Raw genomic sequence first — 19,755 nt, forward strand, 5'->3', positions numbered from 1 at the left:
CTTACGCTTACGCCACAAATTTATACGTTCATATAAATGTAAATTTGACGGTGAAATTAGTGAAGCAGTTTGGATATATAATTCAGATTGTACCTGATCATGTGAGAAAAAGGTAACGGATTGATATGTTCAGATAGAAATTAGAAGCACTAGATTTACCGGTTGTTTTTCAATTCGGAAATTGGCTAATAGGCACACCGAGTATAGAAGGAATAAGGAGATAAACATCCAAAATGTAGTGAGAACGATGCGATGACCGTTTCCAAGAAACAAACAGGAGCGATATTTTCTCCCCGGAACACCTCTTTTGTCGTGCCAAGAAGGTCGACCACTTTTATCGCACTAACGCGTTTCCATGACCGTTCAGATGCGTCGACACCGAAAGGTCGCTCTGGGTGCGCTCAATTTTGGAATAAATTTTGGTCGTATGTCGAATTACGGTGTGGCTGAGTCATTCAAAATTACCGGAGTTTTCGGAGGTTAATTTTTAAATGTCTTAAAATTTTACTGAAACATTGAAATTTAAACTTTGAAAAGTAATTGCCTATCGAATTAATCCAAGTTTGGGTGTATCAGTAGCATTTTGCAGGGTAAATGAAAATTTTAATTTTTCTTAAATTTTTAATTTCAAAGTTCATGTCTAAATCCGCCTCTGATGTTTGGCTAATTTTAGGAAATAAAAAAATTTGAGAAAGTACTTATAAGGGGTCTAAAAAATTAAAAATTGGGTGTCCTACTTACTCGGCTTACTAACGAAAAAATACTGGCTCTCTTAGAATAACAAGATATCCATGCCACTGTGTTACGTCCACTTAGAGCTCGGCGAAACAGATAAATTAACCGCTAAAGTTTTGATTAACCATAAAAATTACGATTAACTGTTTATCCATGGATATTATCCACCGCTATACAGCAATTTATCATGTAAAAGAATAGTTTTTTTTCCGGATAATTTTAGTTTGTGGGTAAAAATAAATAAAGTGATTATTTATTATTCAAACGCCGAGCTCTACGTCCACTTTTATCTCGACCATCATTCTGTACAAACGATGTACGTGTGTTTTTTGTATTAATCCTTGTTTAAACCCGATCATCGTATCGTGATTAAAAGCCAGATGCAGAGCGAGACCGGATTGCGCAACCCCTCCACCCCCCCCCTCTGGGTGGAGGGTCCCCTTTTATATTGTTATTAAATAGAGACGTATTTTTGAAAATTGAAAAGAGCGCCGCTTCAGGCCACTCCGGACCAGATCGGATCAGCTTCAAAATCCTTCTTTTGTGTACCAACTCTGTATAGAAAAGAGGCGGGTGGTTCAGTAATAGACCCAAACATTTATAGCTTAACCCTCATCCTACACTAATGTATAAACTACCACGTCATTTTATAAAATACTCTTTAATTCTGCAGGAAACCACTTTTTGTTATTAACGGTATCAGTCTTCTTAAAGGGGAACGGCCAAGCTTTTCCAAATATGGCCTTATTTCCGTATCAAAAGATTAACAAGACGTTCAATATGCTAACACGTACCTTTTTTGTCTTGAAAAAATAGCTTTTGGCCCAAAAAATTGAAACGAAAAATAGCGCCAGGTGTTTGGGTTTGAATTTTCGCCGCCATCTTAGGGGCTGCCGCCAGCGCACTTAACCCCGTATGAGCGATTTGCGAACTATCGGCAAATATCACGTAATTTATTTTCCCGCAAGAAACAGTATAAAGTTGCGATAAAACTGGGTTAAATTAAGTAAAACATGTTTATCCACTAAAATATGGCTAAATCCTACACAATAAAAATCTCACGTGATATTAGCGGGGAGGGAGGGGTCGAGCCAAATATCACGACATCTCACCAAGGGGGGAGGGGGGTTGAAAAATCGCCAAAATCGCCTCCCGTAATTAATGGACACTCCCTTGGCTTCGATGTGGTCATTCCGTCCCTGGGACGTTCCGTTTGGTCAGTTTGTAGAATGAGGTCCAATCGGTGCCCTTTCTTTTAGGAACCATTTTTTTCCACAAATATTTTAAGAAAAGTGACTTGGCAAAAATCAAGGTTTCTTCTCCCCCTGAATTCGACCCCTTCGATATGCCCTTGTTCTGGTCCCACTCCCGAAACCGAAACGGAAAAAACCTTCTTACGCCCATGAAGATAATTTACTTCAAAAGGCTCTAGATATTAAGATATTACCTTTGGTTAACTACCCTTAAATATGATGAAGGATACTTCACTAAAATGCTCTAGATATTAAGATATTACCTTCGGTTAACTACACTTAAATATTATGAGAGGTACTTCGCTCAAAATGCTTTAGATATTAAGATATTACCTTCGGTTAATTACCCTTAAATATGATGAATGATACTTCACTCAAAATACTCTAGATATTAGGATATTACCTTCGGTTAACTACACTTAAATATTATGAGGGGTACTTCGCTCAAAATGCTTTAGATATTAAGATATTACCTTCGGTTAACTACCCTTAAATATTATGAGGGGTACTTCGCTCAAAATGCTTTAGATATTAAGATATTACCTTCGGTTAACTACCCTTAAATATGATGAAGGATACTTCGCTCAAAATACTCTAGATATTAGGATATTACCTTCGGCTAACTACCCTTAAATATGATGAGGGGTACTTCACTAAAATGCTCTAGATATTAAGATATTACCTTCGGTTAACTACCCTTAAATATGATGAAGGGTACTTACTCAAAATGCTCTGAATATTACCTTCGGCTAACTACACTTAAATATTACGAGAGGTTCTTTGCTAAGGCTCCTTTTAAGTAGGATTAATTCGATTGAAGCAAACTCCATTTTTAGAGGTAGAAAGCGACTAACTCCTCTGGCGGCGTCCGGTTCTCTATACGGAGAGAGATAGGTGTCTTCAATCTTGAAATAAACAAACTGGGCGATGTCTTTATCCGAAGAGGGCGGATAAATACACTTTCGTGGTCGAATGTGTATTTTGTTAGAAACGCGACCGACTCTACGCCTTGGAGAGCTAGAAGCTGGCGACCAGTTTGAGGTTGTCGGACAAATAGTTGTTTGCGAACGAGAGAGAAACAGAGAGTGCGCCCCGCCCTAAGTGTTTTTTCGATACCTGTTTTCTATGCGGCTCCTATTCGTGACGCCACTGCCGCTGACATCTCGCTCGAGACCTTGTTTGCTATCTCTCCCTAATGACTTTCAACACGAAACGCGTGGCCAGTGCCAAGTTGATTACCGGTTGTAGGATCCAACTTTTAATCTAGATCAGTGCCGTCACTAACTACGGGGGACACGCGGAGTATGCTTGATATTAAATACCAATTCTGAAAGTAGATCAATTTTATTGTATAACAATTCCTTTTTTTGTAGTCTGATTTGCGATAAAAGTTCTGTAGAATCTGAAATATTATTTTTCCACCCATTCTAAAATCCTAAGTAGGTTTTGGTCGGCCTACACAAAGTGATCCTAGAATTCCGTAATAGGTTTTGCTCGCCCCACCCAAAGCGATTCCAAAATCCGAAATAGGTTTTGGTCAGCCCAGTCAAAGTGACCCTAGAATTCCGAAATAGGTTTTGGTCGGCCCACACAAAGTGACCCTAGAATACCGAAATAGGTTTTGGTCGGCCCACACAAAGTGACCCTAGAATACCGAAATAGGTTTTGGTCGGCCCACACAAAGTGACCCTAGAATACCGAAATAGGTTTTGGTCGGCCCACACAAAGTGACCTTAGAATTCCGAAATAGGTTTTGGTCGGCCTACACAAAGTGACCCTAGAATTCCGAAATAGGTTTTGGTCGGCCTACACAAAGTGACCCTAGAATTCCGAAATAAGTTTTAGTCGGCCCACACAAAGTGACCCTAGAATTCCGAAATAGGTTTTGGTCGGCCTACCCAAAGTGACCCTAGAATACCGAAATAGGTTTTGGTCGGCCTACACAAAGTGACCCTAGAATACCGAAATAAGTTTTAGTCGGCCCACACAAAGTGACCTTAGAATTCCGAAATAGGTTTTGGTCGGCCTACACAAAGTGACCCTAGAATTCCGAAATAGGTTTTGGTCGGCCTACACAAAGTGACCCTAGAATTCCGAAATAAGTTTTAGTCGGCCCACACAAAGTGACCCTAGAATTCCGAAATAGGTTTTGGTCGGCCTACCCAAAGTGACCCTAGAATACCGAAATAGGTTTTGGTCGGCCTACACAAAGTGACCCTAGAATACCGAAATAAGTTTTAGTCGGCCCACACAAAGTGACCTTAGAATTCCGAAATAGGTTTTGGTCGGCCTACACAAAGTGACCCTAGAATTCCGAAATAGGTTTTGGTCGGCCTACACAAAGTGACCCTAGAATTCCGAAATAAGTTTTAGTCGGCCCACACAAAGTGACCCTAGAATTCCGAAATAGGTTTTGGTCGGCCTACCCAAAGTGACCCTAGAATACCGAAATAGGTTTTGGTCGGCCTACACAAAGTGACCCTAGAATACCGAAATAAGTTTTAGTCGGCCCACACAAAGTGACCTTAGAATTCCGAAATAGGTTTTGGTCGGCCTACACAAAGTGACCCTAGAATTCCGAAATAGGTTTTGGTCGGCCTACACAAAGTGACCCTAGAATTCCGAAATAAGTTTTAGTCGGCCCACACAAAGTGACCCTAGAATTCCGAAATAGGTTTTGGTCGGCCTACCCAAAGTGACCCTAGAATACCGAAATAGGTTTTGGTCGGCCTACACAAAGTGACCCTAGAATACCGAAATAAGTTTTAGTCGGCCCACACAAAGTGACCTTAGAATTCCGAAATAGGTTTTGGTCGGCCTACACAAAGTGACCCTAGAATTCCGAAATAGGTTTTGGTCGGCCTACACAAAGTGACCCTAGAATTCCGAAATAAGTTTTAGTCGGCCCACACAAAGTGACCCTAGAATACCGAAATAGGTTTTGGTCGGCCTACACAAAGTGACCCTAGAATACCGAAATAAGTTTTAGTCGGCTCACACAAAGTGACCTTAGAATTCCGAAATAGGTTTTGGTCTGCCCACACAAAGTGACCCTAGAATTCCGAAAGAGGTTTTGCTCACCCCGCCAAAAGCGATTCCAAAATTCGAAATAGGGTTTGTTTGGCAAATCTAAGCGATTCTAAAATTCCTAAATATTTTCGCTCGCCCGACCCAAAGCTATTTAAAAATCCGAAATAGTTTTTCGTAAATTAGCAGGAATTTCCGAAAGTTGACCAAAATAGTGTCTTGAAAGTAGAGCGTAGTACTTATAACGATGTCACTTGAAATCTACAAATAGGACCAACTCTCCAATATAAATTTCAGAAGCGCAATCTTCCTAGCTCTTATAACTATAAATTTTCCAAGTTTTAAATTGAAATATACTAAATGTCAAATAATAGCGGATATTCGACTCGGTTCGTAAGTGCCCTCCCTCCAAAGACGAGATTTGAAAATTGAAAACGGCGCGGTTTGATTAATTTTGCGGTTGTCGGAATCTACGAGCCCAACAGTCGGGAGAACAATTGAGAATTAATTCCCTGACATCCAACAGACGGTTCCTTCCAAGGCTGGCTGGAAAGGTACAGTTTGTACCCTTTCGGGCGTTCAGATCTCGGCCGTGTAGCAATAGACGAACAACCCGGCGTCATCCATCTCTTCGGGAACCGCACCCTCCTCCTAGCGGCTATATCAAAGGTGACGTATAACCGGCACACTTTCGCCTACGATCTGCCAATTGTACTAGAAATTATTGTTTACTTTTGCAAAGGGTCCAACTAATACCCGAAACTCTTTCAAATAGAAAGTACGAGTGACGCGTTACCCGACAGCGAACCTTATTGGGCGCTCGAATACGGAGGGACTAGCGGCGTGGTATCGGGTCGCCTTCGCGAGTAGTCGTTCCCCGCGAAGCTCGGATGATATAAGGGGAAGCGCCCCTCTCAGTAAAAGAAGAGGACGTTAGCTGCGAGGCAGCCGACTTCATTTATCAATGCCTAAAAGCTTCGATGTATATAAAAGAGCCTCCTAGGAAGCAACCCCCCTCCCGCGCTTCCCGATAGAGCCCTATTAAGTAACACGCAAGGGTAATTTCACGCTGCACTGCCCTCTGGTGGCACTGATTTATATTCGCGGAGATTTCATTCTCCGCGCGACTATTGGACAGTCCGACTCCCTTTTTGCCGCGGATCGAGGAAAAAAGTAAAAAAATAGAACGTTTTAAAGAAAAGGAGAAGTTTAAATTTTTGTCGTTCAGGGATTGCTTCTGGACCAACCCCAGTTGGTTCTCCGTACGGATTGGCGTTGCTTGACTGCGCCCAGGTCAATTCTGCGTCCGTTACGCTACGATGCCGGACTTGGCCCTCTTCGGGATATTTTTTAAGTTCCTTTTTAGCCCCGCGTGTTAGCCAGGATGGAACCCATTGGGGAGGGGTCCGCGCCGGGACCTTTAATTTTCCAGTCAAATGGGAGGAAAGATTCCACTTTTCCAATCTTGTCCCGATTTGTATCTTCGTCTTCCGCGTTTTCCGGGGTTCTTTGTTCTTTTTCGTTAAATCGATGCTTAAAATCCCTATCTTCTCGTAAAAACGGGACACGCTTTGAGAATCTTCCAAAATGTCTCTTTTTGTCTTTGATGGAAGTTAGTTTTTGGTACCTTCCCCCTCCGGGTTATTTGCTTCGTAAACAGTATTGAATTTCCGTACACCTATTAATATGAATCGTGCTCCCATTTTGTTTAGGCAGGGTTGGCAAAAGCCCGGCAAAAGCAGGTTTTTACCGGGACATGTGGGAAAAATTGGTAAAAGCCGGAAAAAATGAAAAACATGGTAGAAACCGGAAAAACTGGTAAAAACCGGGAAAAATGGAAAATCGGAAAAACTGGTAAAACCCGTTTTTCCGGTTTTCATGCTTAATTAATCATTGATATATCTATTAAGTGACTAATTTGGTCATTGAAAATAGGAGAGATGAAAAAAGGTCAGAAGAAGAGTGAATAGAATAGAAGAATATACTGCTTTTATTATTTATTTTTTATTGAATTTTGCCACTAGAAGTGGAAAAAACCATGGAAGTACGATTTTCCACACGGTTTTTAACAGGAAAACCATAGGTGGAAAAACCGCTGAAAAATCTAGTTTTTTCCACCCTTGGCAAAATTGTGCCAACCCTGTGTTTAGGTCGTACTTCATAGGTTTAATCGTTTTTTATTTGGTTGGTTGAGGTTAACGGTACACAGTTAGAAAAAAAGGTTTCCATGGGTTTTATTAGGGTTTGCTTTGGGTTTAAAAAAGGTTTGGGAAAAAATTATAAACCCTTAAGGTTTGTTTTGGCAACTTGCATGGTTTGAAAAGGGTTTAAATGTTTAAAGGAAACCCCTATAGGTCAATGGAAAACCCTTAGGATTCCAATTTAAGAACCTATAGAAAACAAATAATAATTTATCACTTTTTAAAACCCTTTTCAAACCCTGCACGTTTTAAACTATCTCACGCCATCTACGCCAAAATTTGATATCAAACCGTATAATAATTTTATTAACGTAAAGGAAGACGGACTTTCCCCAAAATGTTTTCTCTAAACATCGTCGCAATCATACATCTTTCGGTGGTTCTGTGGTAAAACACCCGCCTGTCGTGCTAGAGGGCTTGGGTTCGAAACGCACCCGTTGCAATCGCCGAAATTTGTAATAAAGTCGTAAATTAAATTAATTAATTTTAATTTAATCTATAAATACACACCCTAGGAAGTGTTTAAAGGGTTTGAAAAGAGTTTAAATATAAACCGTGTTGTGTCGATTGTCTGTATTTACGGGGTTTTGTTGCAAACCCTAGGAAGTTTTTAAAGGGTTTCTAATGGTTCAATTTATAATCATAAAAGTGCTCATTTTTAAGCCTTGTGGGTTTGAAAATTTCCGTTAAAGGGTTTTGGAGGTTTTTAATTTGTGGAATTTTTTAAGAACCTTGGGGGTTTATAATTAAACCCTTTTTTCTAACTGTGTAATAGGGAGCTGTTGGCTCGCGTGGCATGAAGGGCTTGCCAGCACCCTCTTACGCATTGTAACCCAGCCACCTGAATTATTGGCTTTGAAAGTCGCTTGATGACTTAGGCCTAAGGTGGCGCCTTGAGTATTAGCCTAGCTGATAATGATTAGTATATGAGTAATAATAATTTATCAGATTACCAGTTTTAAATACTTGTAGTATCTCAATGGAAACGTTTTTTTTATCATTTGAAGCGGTAATAAATAATAATAGTAATCAGCTAGGCTAATGCTCTAGTGAAATAACGACTTTTAATGACTTTAAATCAGGTGACCCTTCATGCGAAATAAGCCAACAGCTCGTTACACTAACTATACCGTTAACCTCAACAAGTTTTTATGGAAAGGCCCAGGGAAAACAGTGGTAATAGAGTGGGAACGGGCAGGGATCAGATTGATATCTTTTTTTCGGTTATGGAAGTGGTAATGATTTGGAATGGAGGTTCACTCTTGTTAAATCTTCGCTAAGATTGCGTAATTTTTGTATTTAGTTTGTTTATTTCATTGTGAATTCATTTTTAAGTTTATAAGGTATTTCTATTTTTTCTAAGTGTATTTTCTTACAATTTTGTTAACGACCCCTTTTTTATTCTTCGCTTCTCGAAGAATAGTTGAAAAGCCCCAATATTGTCCCCAGTTTCTTTCCGTGGTGAAATCGTGGAAAGTTTTTCTCCGTGCGTCAGCGGACCAACTCCCAGGGTACAAAACCCGAGGACCGCTCCGAAGCTGGGGTCAGTCGTCACCTTTGTTCATTCCGAGAGAAACCCTTCCGCGATTTTTAAACCAAGTTTTAACTAATTCTATTTTTGTAAACCCCTCTTTATATTTTCAATTAAATTCAGTTTATTTTCAATTCTTAACAAGTCGTTATTATTTAATGTCGATTAAGTTATTCGCGTTACGCGTTAAGTTTTCATTCAGTGATTCCGTGATTCCGCGAACACCGGGCTTATTTTTCTGTCGGTAGGCCCACCTTCCGTGACCCCCAAACGCTCTCCCAAGCTATTCGTGCACATTTTTGGTGCCGAAACCCGGGAACTTTCCGCGAAACGTGATTAAAGTTTAATCGGTGTTAACTCTGAACTGCGATCGTGATAATTGAAGATCGTCATCATGACTAGCACCACCATCTTGACGGGATTAAGAAAGAAGAGAGGAATCATCCGTACAGCGATAACCAAGAAAGTCAACGAAATTACAGCGGAGCTAGAGGAAACCGCCGTAAATTACGAGAGAATGAAGGTGAATATTATTTCATTAAAAGTCAAAGAAAAAGAAGTCCTAGCGCTTGACGCCCAAATTGATCCGATGGTCCTCGAATTGGACGAAAATAATTACGAGAAAGAGATAGAAGAAAAATACAAGGAGGACATTCTTGAAATCAAGACGCTAGTTGACCTACGACTCGAAGCGATGGAGCCAGCGAAAACACGAGCTAGCCCGCCGCCGAGGGGAAACAACCACGAGCAAGCGGAATCCTCCTCGGGGTCCTCCGCGAGAACGGAAATCGTCAGCGTAGGCATCACGGGCGGGAGCGGAACCGGTTCGGACGACCAGGGCGGTTTACCGAGCGGCAGCAACGGGACGGGAAACCCCCTTCTCGACCTTGGACTAGGGGTGGATCCTCCCTACCGGACACCCCCTTCAGCGATACCGAGAGAGAGGAGTGAGCCGAGACTTAACGTCAGGTTACCCAAACTTGAAGTAAAGAAATACAACGGCGAACCTGCAGAATGGCTCAACTTTTGGGGAATATTTGAATCGAATTTTCATCGAACAACTTTAAGCGATAGCGAGAAATTTAGCTATTTGAAGTCATTTCTGGAAGGCAAGGCTGCCAGAGCGATCGCCGGTCTCACATCTTTAAGCTACGACGCCGCTATCAGCATCTTAAAGAAGCGATTTGGAGAACCGGAAGTCATCATAGCGGAACATTTGGACAACCTACTCTACATGGATAAGGTCAGCAACGCGAGTGATTTGAATGCCCTTACCAAGCTATACGATACCTGCGAGATCGAGATCAGAAGTCTAGAGTCACTCGGAGTTGGCAGCGACACCTATCGTACCCTTCTCTGCCCAATTCTAATCAAGCGAATTCCGGAAGAAATAGCCCTTGCTTTTACGAGAACATTAAAGCCGAATCAGCGATGGAGCCCCCGCGACCTTCTATCATTTCTGGAAATCGAGATATCAAGTCGCGAACGCGCCTTTGCCGTATCAAAAACGAGACCGGAACGAAAGCAACCGCAACAATCTTTATCGCAGAAATCAAGCTATGGGAGACCCGATTACCGCTCATCAAACGATGAACCCCGTCGCCGCACAAGCGCCGCAGCCTTCACTACGGCCACAGACAAATACTGTGTCTTCTGCGAGATCACGTCACACAGTACCCTCGATTGTAAGAAGTTCACCGTCGCCGAGAGGAGGGAGATAATAGCAAAGAGACGCCGCTGCTTCACCTGCCTACGGGAGTTTCACAAATCACGAGATTGCAGAGCGAAAAATCAACAATGCAAGTATTGCAAGAGAAAACATCATTCAACTCTATGCGACGCCGAATCCAGACCGAGAGAATCTACGAGAGTACCAAACAGAGAGCAGCCGGAAAGCGAAGCGGAGAAAGTCCTAGTAGCATCAGCAGTTGTCGACGGGAGAGACAAAACCACCGTCCTACTCCAGACAGCGCAAGCCTATCTTGGAAGCGATCGAGACATGAAATACCGATGTCTACTGGATCCAGCCGCTCACTGTTCATTCATCAAAGAAGACGTTTCCAAAAAACTGAACCTCAAAGTCATCGCGGAAGAAGCCATCGAAGTATACGGTTTCGAAGGAGAGGAGCCAGTCAGAAAAGTCCGCAAAAAGGTCCTCGTGGAAATATACAGCGTCAACGATCCGAACAGCAAAGCCGTCATCGAAGCTTACGAGACGCCGGAAATATGTGGGGCCGTCTTCGCAGTACCCGGATCAACGGTCGCACGAGAAATGCGGAGAAGAGGACTCGAGATGGCGGACAAACCGATGACAACCACCCGCGATCCCACTCATTCATCGTTGGATCTCTTAATCGGCATGAAGCAGTACTGGAAAATCGCACTCGGAAAAACCGTACGCCTAGGAGAAGCCTTCGTCGCAATGTCCTCGAAACTAGGATGGATAGTCAGCGGCGAAACATCAGTCACTTCCGGTCAATTCAGAGCCAACGCAGTACCAGTCATGCTATCAGCGAGCCGAGAAGATCCCCTTTCCGAGCAACTACAACTCTTTTGGGACTTGGACGCTATCGGCATCGACAGCCGAGAAATGGAGATTCCAGTCAAAAACCACGTACTTGAAGGGTTCGAGGAAACCATCAAATTCAGCGATGGACGTTACGAGGTAGGCTGGCCTTGGAAATCCAACAAAGCGCTTCTGGGAGATAACTTTTCTGTCGCAGCGAAGAGAACAGACGACCTCATGATGAAGATGCAGCGAGATCCAATCCTTTTCGGCGACTATAACCAGGTCATGAAAGATCAGCATGACCAAAACATCATCGAAGTCGTCCCTCCCGAGAATTTGAAGACCGCAGCGGGACCAGTCTATTATTTACCACACAGGGCAGTAATCAGAGCATCAAGCGCCACAACTCGCCTTCGAATCGTCTACGACGCATCATCACGAGCCGTTGGAAAACCGTCTCTAAACGATTGTTTAGAATCGGGCCCAAACCTCAATCCGGAGCTGCTAGACGTCCTAATCCGCTTCCGAGAAAACGCCATCGCCTTTACGGGAGACGTGGAAAAAGCATTCTTGCAAATTTCCATCGCCGAGACAGACCGAGACGCCGTACGTTTCCTATGGATCAACGTCGACAATCCGGATCCGACGGGTCAACTCATCACCTATCGCATGACGAGAGTTGGCTTTGGAGTCACCTCTTCACCCTTTCTTCTGGCCGCGACAGTCAGACATCACGCGAAGTCCTTCGAAGATGAAAAACGGGACGCCTGTCGCTTAATCCGAGACGCCCTCTACGTGGACGACCTGCTATCAGGAGCGATGAACGCAGAAATCGCCAACAGTCTCACTAGCGACGTAACCAATATCCTGGATAAAACCAATATGCAGATGCGAAAATGGAAAACCAATTCCCCCGAGCTGAGACGATTATGGAGACATCAGATTGTTGTATTTATATACCCCGTGCACCGCCAAAGCATTACAGGGGTTACTCATCATCTGTCCCGGCCGAGCCGTCGACCTGTATACAAAGATAGGAAATGCTTCCTAAATCACATACACACAACGGTATACACCCGTATACCTGCATCTCCTACTCACGACTCACTCGTGAGTTCGTCAAAATTCACAACGATATAACGCATTACGCGTTCAAGATCGTTGATCGTTTCGTTATCCAGATTGTGGAGACCATTCTCGCGGATTGGTCTCCTTAACAAATGGTTCGTTCTAGGACAATTACGAACATAGTGCTCTGAGTCTGCTTCCAGAGCACCGCATATGCATTTGGGCGATGCAATATGACCCAAGTTGAACAGGTAGAGTGGGAACTTACCATGTCCACTTAGGATTTGCGTCAAATAGTAATTCGTGTTGAAGCTACCATTGACCTTAGGAAAGTACCTCTTAGTTACCTTTCCCTTCTCACTCTCATCCCATGACTCCTGCCACCTTTGAGTCGTCACCTCATTGAGCCACCTTTTAATCACCAACTTAGTTGGCTTCATCTCCTTCTCCTCGGGAAGATCGGTTGCTGATTTTGCAAGAAAGTCAGCCCTTTCATTCCCTACACACCCAGTGTGCGACTTTATCCAAGTAAAGTTGACTTGAGTCTCCATCCGTTTTAACACCTTACGGATATCATGGCATAAACCATGATTGTTTTTATGATTGCTTAATGCGTTAATAGCAAAAAGACAATCTGTAAAAACCGTTGCACCATCACCAGGACGTTGACCATGCGTCCTTAACCAGCAAATACCCTCGTGTATTGCTAACAGCTCAAGAGAAAACGCATCCACCTTACCATTAATGCGAGTGACCTCATTGTACACTTCCACACCATCTCTGTACACAGCAAATGCCACTCCGGCACCCCGACCGGATAACGAACCGTCAGTAAACACCTCTATCCCATTGCCATTGGGTAGTTGCTCTGTGATGTTTATACTGCTACTGACCGCTGGGTGGTCCTCCCATGGGTCGCCTGGGTAGAGGTAGTTACCACCACGTAACTCCACCCCACAATGCTTACTGTCTTCCCTAAAAGAAAAGGACCTGAACACAGCAGCTTCCTGACTCACCACCAGGTCTAACGGTTGAATACCAGCAAGGATCCGCAGCGCATCGCTCGAGACAGTCCGGTAAGCACAAGTAATACGAAGGGCCGCAATTCTCTGAATTGAGCTCAACTTCCTCACCATCACACTATTTTGCGTGCTCTTCCACCAAGCACCGCAAGCGTAAGCCACTACTCTCACAATACACCCATTGTAGATAGTCCTTAACGCTTTATGGTCGAGGCCCCACTCAACCTTTGCAAAACAAGCAATGCTTTGCACCAGCTTCGTCACCCGGACACTTACTTCCTCGAGATGAGGAAGAAAGGAAAGCTTGCTGTCGATGGTGACACCGACAACTTTCAACTTGTCAACATTTGCAATGTTGACGGCTCCCATCTTATAGATTGGGAGCCTTTTCATTATGGATTTTGCGGCGAAGGTGATAGCCGCCGACTTTTTAATGGAAAAACTCAGCTTATAGACTTGGCTCCACTTAGTCAATTTATCCACGATCACCTTACCCGTGGTTTCGAGAGCACGCCTGGACGTGCCCCAAAATAATGACTGCAAGTCATCCGCGAAGGCTTGGATTAGAGAATCCTCTGGATACTCAATCCTCAGTGCGCTATCCATAACCACATTGAATAGCAGAGGTCCACTGCATGAACCCTGAGGGCAGCCGCGGGTCAGTACTCTCCGTACACAGGTACTACCTGCCCTCACCACTGCAACTCTATCCTTCAGATAGTTAACATATGTCTCATATATGTTCTTCGTACACTTAAAGTTCCTTAAACCGTGTAGGATTCCTGGAATCCACACATTGTCAAAAGCACCCTCGATATCTAGAGATATCAGACTGGTGTGACAATTATTTTCTTTGTTATCCCTGATTTGGTTCACCATATTGGTTAGACAGTGAGTCGTGGATCGACTATGTCTAAACCCAAATTGCTTATCGCTAAGCAATTTGTTGCTGTGGAGAAAGTAATACAACCTTCTTGACAACAGCTTATCAAGCACCTTCCCTACCACCGGAAGAAGCGAGATTGGCCTGTAGGCCTTAGCGTCCTGCCTGTCTCTGCCTTCTTTATAAAGAAAAACTAACTTAGCAACCTTCCAAAGTTTTGGGAAGTATCCCATACTGAGGCAAGTGTTGAAAAGCCTGACAAACAACGCTGGGCAAGCTAAGAAAAATATCTTGAAGAGCTCGATGGTGATACCATCCTCACCAGGAGCCTTGCCCTTCTTAAAAGAGTTGATAGTCTCCAAGACCTCATCACTCGTAAATGGCTCATCATTCTGACTCATGAAGTCTTCGTGCAATGACTCCCTTATTGTCGTATGAACCTCCTCATCATCATTTAAGGAGTCCTCTTTAAAAAGAGTATCCATCAGAGTAGACCACGTCTCCTCAATACCTGAGGTCAAAGAACCATTTGGTTTCTTGATGCAATTTAATGCATTCTTACATTTGACCTTCTTTGTGGCCAACTTATAGGGTAGGGAGAAAGGATCCTCCCTTGAAACCCTAGTGCAGAAATCCTGCCAGGACTTAAGCTTTGAGTCCGCTATAAGTGCTTTATAGCTTTTTGACTCACGACGGTACTCGACCTTTAGCGCCTCCCGGGCTGCATGGTCCCTGGTTCTTTGGAACCTCCTCCTGAGCGTTCGTAACTCCTTCCTCTTCTCACTGAGTTCGCTCGTCCACCAGGGAGTGGACTTGTGCCCCTTATTCTTACGCAACCTTGAACATTCTTTTGAACGCTCAATAATGAGATTATTAATCTCCACCGCGCATGCCTCGACCTCAACCTCATTGTTGAGTGGAGACTCCATCAACCTCTCCAAGTCAGGCACGATAATATCTTGTAACCTTTCAAGATCGATATCCTTGACACGAATTGCATTCGAATCATTCTCCAGGACAAGATCACCAATTTCAAAGAAAATGTATTTGTGATCACTGCATGTTTCCTCGTTGCTGACACGCCATTCAATTACTCTACTCGCAATTGCCATACTGGATACCGTAAGATCCACCCAACTCTTACCATTAACGGTCCAGAACGTCGGGCCACTACCCGGATCGTTCTCGACATTCAAATCAAACGAGTTGAACAAGTCGATTAACAACCTACCCCTCTCATCGTGATGCTTTGATCCCCAAAGCGCGTGATGGGCGTTAAAGTCACCACACAAGATAACCTTTTTTCCACTCTGTACTTCCAATTGATTCGCAATCTTATCGATATGGAATTCAATGTCATCATTTGGTGGTATGTAAATGGAGAACAGGCATAAGCTTAGATTCCCCAAAAGCACGTCCACCACAACCATGTGAGAGTCTTCGTAGAGCACGATCACTTGTGCCTGAGGGTTGAAGACAGCTACAGCTGCCTTTGGATTGTCCTGGGAACATACGATCCTTGTTCCCATGGGTAAACCTATTACCCGACCGTTAATTGCATATGGTTCCTGTAGTAAGGAGACAACGAGGAAATATTTCCGAGCCTGAAGCTGAAGAGACGCTAATTGGATTATCACCGCAAAAGGTACTGGGTCTATCATGGAACACCGCCACCGACGAGATAACGTTTGACGTAGCGCCGCTTCTGAAGTTCCTACAAAAGCGAGAAGAAACCAAGCGATGGGTTCTTAAAGCGGTAGCCAGGATCTACGACCCTTTGGGCTTTCTTGCCCCCTTCATCGTGAGAGCGAATATCCTGTTTCAGCAACTATGGAAACTGAAGTCAGCAAAAAACAACGCCTTGGGTTGGGACGAGAAGTTACCCGAAGATTTGGCCAATCAATTCAACACCTGGTGCGAAGAATTACCAGATCTACGTCACGCGAGAATACCAAGATTCTACTTCGGAGAAGTCAAGACTGGAAGTCCTTCGTTTGTCCAGTTACACTGTTTCGTCGACAGCAGCGAGAAAGCGTACGCAGCAGTGGTCTACCTACGCTATGAAGATGACGGAGGAAACGTAGCTACAAGCCTAGTCGCCTCGAAAAGCAGAGTCGCACCAACAACAAAGACGAAAGAGAGGCAAAAAGCCACGCCTTCGGAAGAGAATCAGTCTACTGAGAAATCCCTGACACTTCCGAAGCTCGAACTGATGGGCGCCTTCCTTGGAGCCCGCCTAGTGAACCATCTCCTGAAAACCTTCAGCGAAAAACCGTCGTCAGTCTACATGTGGTCAGACTCAACTATCACCCTGCAATGGATCAAAAAGCCACCGACAAGCGGAGGATGGAGAACCTTCGTAGCGAACCGTGTCAACGAGATTCATACACTAACGACTCCAGAGATGTGGCACGACTGCAAAGGAGTCGATAATCCAGCAGACCTGCCCACCAGAGGGAAGAAGATGACCGAGCTAGTCAACAGCGAATTCTGGTTTCACGGTCCAGCCTGGCTACGCGGTGATTTGAATCAACACATCGAAATTCCGATTCCTGACCAATTCCTGGCAGAAGCAGCCGCCGAAGAGAAGAAAAGTACAACAGGAAACGCAGTCCTGAGCATCATCGAGTCCCCGCCAACCAGCCTCATCGACTTGGAGAGATTCAGCTCCTTCAAGAAGGTCACCCGTATCATAGCGTACGTTTTACGTCTCATCGACATCAGCGTCAAGAAACGCCCCGAGAATAGAAGCAAGCCGCTGACCCTGGAGGAACTCGTGAAAGCGGAGAATCATCTCATCAAAACCGCTCAGAGGGAAAGCTTCGCCGAGGAGATCTCAAGTCTATCGAAAGGAGACGAAATTCGCCAATCCAAGCTTCACACGCTAAACCCCTTCCTCGATCCGGAAGGCCTTCTGCGAGTTGGCGGACGCTTGGGACAGACGGAATTTACCTATCAGGAGAGGCATCCCGTTATTCTGCCACCCACACATCGACTTTCCGAGTTAATTGTGAAAGACCATCACGAGAGACTCATGCACGCAGGCGTAAATAATACTCTAACGGAAGTAAGAAGCTACTATTGGATTCTTCGCGGCCGTCAACTTGTGAAAAAAGTGGTTAACAGCTGCACCGTATGCAGAATTTTCAGTGCAAAACCTTCCTGCGCACCCATGGCATCTTTGCCAAGTAGTCGAGTCAACGCGACGCGCCCTTTCCAAAATATTGGAGTTGATTTCGCGGGTCCAATCGACACACGTGATGCGAAGAAAAGCTATATCGCGCTTTTTACCTGCGCGGTCAGTCGTGCCGTTCACCTTGAGTTAGTGACAGATATGTCAGCTGATAAATTTCTTCTTGCGTTTCGACGTTTCATTTCGCGCCGCGGAATACCTCAGCAGATTATGTCAAGTCTTTCTATCGCGCGGACGCCGATTTAAAGAAATTGTGGACCTCAATCAAAAGCCCCGAAATTCGACAGCACTTCAACAACCTGAAAATCAAGTGGATATTCATTCCCGACCGAGCACCATGGGTAGGAGGATACTGGGAGCGCATGGTCAAAACTGTGAAGAGTTCCCTACGCAAAGTCTTTGGACAAGCTTTTCTAACGTACGAGGAACTGGAGACTACTCTCATCGAGGCAGAAGCCGTCGTCAATTCACGACCGATTTCATTCATCTACAACGAGCCGAATGAGCCATCCCCTCTAACGCCAGCGCATTTCCTGATCGGGGATAGATTGACAACCCTGCCTTCACAAACGACAACGTCTGCAGCCGACAAGCCGCTGATGAGAAAGGAGTTGGTGCAACGTCTGAAGTACCGAAAAACTCTGATGGACAAATTCTGGAACCGTTGGAAGAAAGATTATCTTCTGGAATTGCATTCAGCGCACCATCGTACCAACGCTACCCCGACGAAACCCTTACAAGTGGACGACGTCGTCCTAATAGAAGAGCCCCGAGCTAAGCGACAAGATTGGAGGATGAGAAGAAACCACCTATGGACTGTGAGAAGGATGATAAAATACGCGAAAAAGTAGATAAGTCCATAATTAAAAGGGATAATATAGCTAAATCCTAAACAAATTTGAAGAAATTTAAGACCTATCGGTACGAGTTATTAGTAAGTTTTTAAATTTCTTCAAATTTGTTTAGGATTTAGCTATATTATCCCTTTTAATTATGGACTTATCTACTTTTTCGCGTATTTTATCATCCTTCTCACAGTCCATAGGTGGTTTCTCCTAACTTAACTTATCGTATATACTATTCTCCACCACACTCCCCCCTTTTCGGCTTTCCGTTGCTATACGCAACGCGTTTTGAAATTTTTAATGTTTAGGCTTAGTTTCTCTTTCGATTTGATAGTCGCCAGCCAGATTTCCCGCACGGTACTGATGAGTTCCAAATAGAACGAAACCGGTCTACCGTTGGAATTTCTGGCTATTTTATTTATTTTTACTTTAGTTTATTACTCGAAGATCTATTTGATCCGAGTTTCGCGTTGCTCGAAGACCTATCGGTACGAGTTATTAGTAAGTTTTTAAATTTCTTCAAATTTGTTTAGGATTTAGCTATATTATCCCTTTTAATTATGGACTTATCTACTTTTTCGCGTATTTTATCAAGATTGGAGGATGGCCGTGGTTCACGAAGTTCATCCTGGACGCGATGGTCATGTGAGATCGTGCCTTATACGTTTGTCAAACGGGACTATTTTAAGAAGACCAGTAAAATTACTCTATCTTCTCGAGAGTCAATTTTCTTGAACGGAGTCCAAGGGCGGGAGTATGTTAAATCTTCGCTAAGATTGCGTAATTTTTGTATTTAGTTTGTTTATTTCATTGTGAATTCATTTTTAAGTTTATAAGGTATTTCTATTTGTTCTAAGTGTATTTTCCTACAATTTTGTTAACGACCCCTTTTTTATTCTTCGCTTCTCGAAGAATAGTTGAAAAGCCCCAATATTGTCCCCAGTTTCTTTCCGTGGTGAAATCGTGGAAAGTTTTTCTCCGTGCGTCAGCGGACCAACTCCCAGGGTACAAAACCCGAGGACCGCTCCGAAGCTGGGGTCAGTCGTCACCTTTGTTCATTCCGAGAGAAACCCTTTTCGAGACCTTCCGCGATTTTTAAACCAAGTTTTAACTAATTCTATTTTTGTAAACCCCTCTTTATATTTTCAATTAAATTCAGTTTATTTTCAATTCTTAACAAGTCGTTATTATTTAATGTCGATTAAGTTATTCGCGTTACGCGTTAAGTTTTCATTCAGTGATTCCGTGATTCCGCGAACACCGGGCTTATTTTTCTGTCGGTAGGCCCACCTTCCGTGACCCCCAAACGCTCTCCCAAGCTATTCGTGCACAACTCTGGTCACCATACTTTGAATCGGGTATGTAAAATAACGGGCAGGGAAAGATATATTTTATGGCAAATAGAATGAGAATTGTCTTGAAGATAAATATTTGAAAGGAAATGGGATGGGAATGGATATTGTTTTAACGGGAATGGTTGGGAATGGA

At 43.7% G+C, this 19,755-nt stretch overlaps 2 protein-coding genes across 2 annotated transcripts; both read left to right on the forward strand.

Moving 5' to 3' along the window:
* Nucleotides 1-9,141: 9,141 nt before the first annotated feature.
* LOC149922221 (uncharacterized) lies at nucleotides 9,142-14,820 on the forward strand. The gene is made up of 2 exons (XM_090162268.1): nucleotides 9,142-12,204; nucleotides 14,689-14,820. The coding sequence occupies exons 1-2, from the start codon at nucleotides 9,142-9,144 to the stop codon at nucleotides 14,818-14,820; spliced, it is 3,195 nt and encodes a 1,064-aa protein (XP_090018394.1).
* Nucleotides 14,821-15,790: 970 nt separating this feature from the next.
* Nucleotides 15,791-18,916, forward strand: LOC149922222 (uncharacterized). Its single transcript, XM_090162269.1, has 3 exons — nucleotides 15,791-17,527; nucleotides 17,710-18,240; nucleotides 18,863-18,916. The coding sequence occupies exons 1-3, from the start codon at nucleotides 15,791-15,793 to the stop codon at nucleotides 18,914-18,916; spliced, it is 2,322 nt and encodes a 773-aa protein (XP_090018395.1).
* Nucleotides 18,917-19,755: the final 839 nt, after the last annotated feature.

Source organism: Leiobunum rupestre, chromosome 11, assembly GCF_980474605.1.
Source record: "Leiobunum rupestre chromosome 11, qqLeiRupe1.1.hap1, whole genome shotgun sequence".
NCBI lineage: Eukaryota > Metazoa > Arthropoda > Arachnida > Opiliones > Sclerosomatidae > Leiobunum > Leiobunum rupestre.

What these genes read in the sequence shown, in the direction of transcription:
- LOC149922222 (XM_090162269.1), top strand. Translation starts at nt 15,791, where the DNA reads ATGGTTCCTGTAGTAAGGAGACAACGAGGAAATATTTCCGAGCCTGAA. An exon ending in TCGCGCTTTTTACCTGCGCG is followed by an intron (nt 17,528 to 17,709) that starts GTCAGTCGTGCC and finishes GAAATTCGACAG; the next exon opens with CACTTCAACAACCTGAAAAT. An exon ending in GAAGAAACCACCTATGGACT is followed by an intron (nt 18,241 to 18,862) that starts GTGAGAAGGATG and finishes TATTTTATCAAG; the next exon opens with ATTGGAGGATGGCCGTGGTT.
- LOC149922221 (XM_090162268.1), top strand. Translation starts at nt 9,142, where the DNA reads ATGACTAGCACCACCATCTTGACGGGATTAAGAAAGAAGAGAGGAATC. An exon ending in TATGGAGACATCAGATTGTT is followed by an intron (nt 12,205 to 14,688) that starts GTATTTATATAC and finishes TCATCATTTAAG; the next exon opens with GAGTCCTCTTTAAAAAGAGT.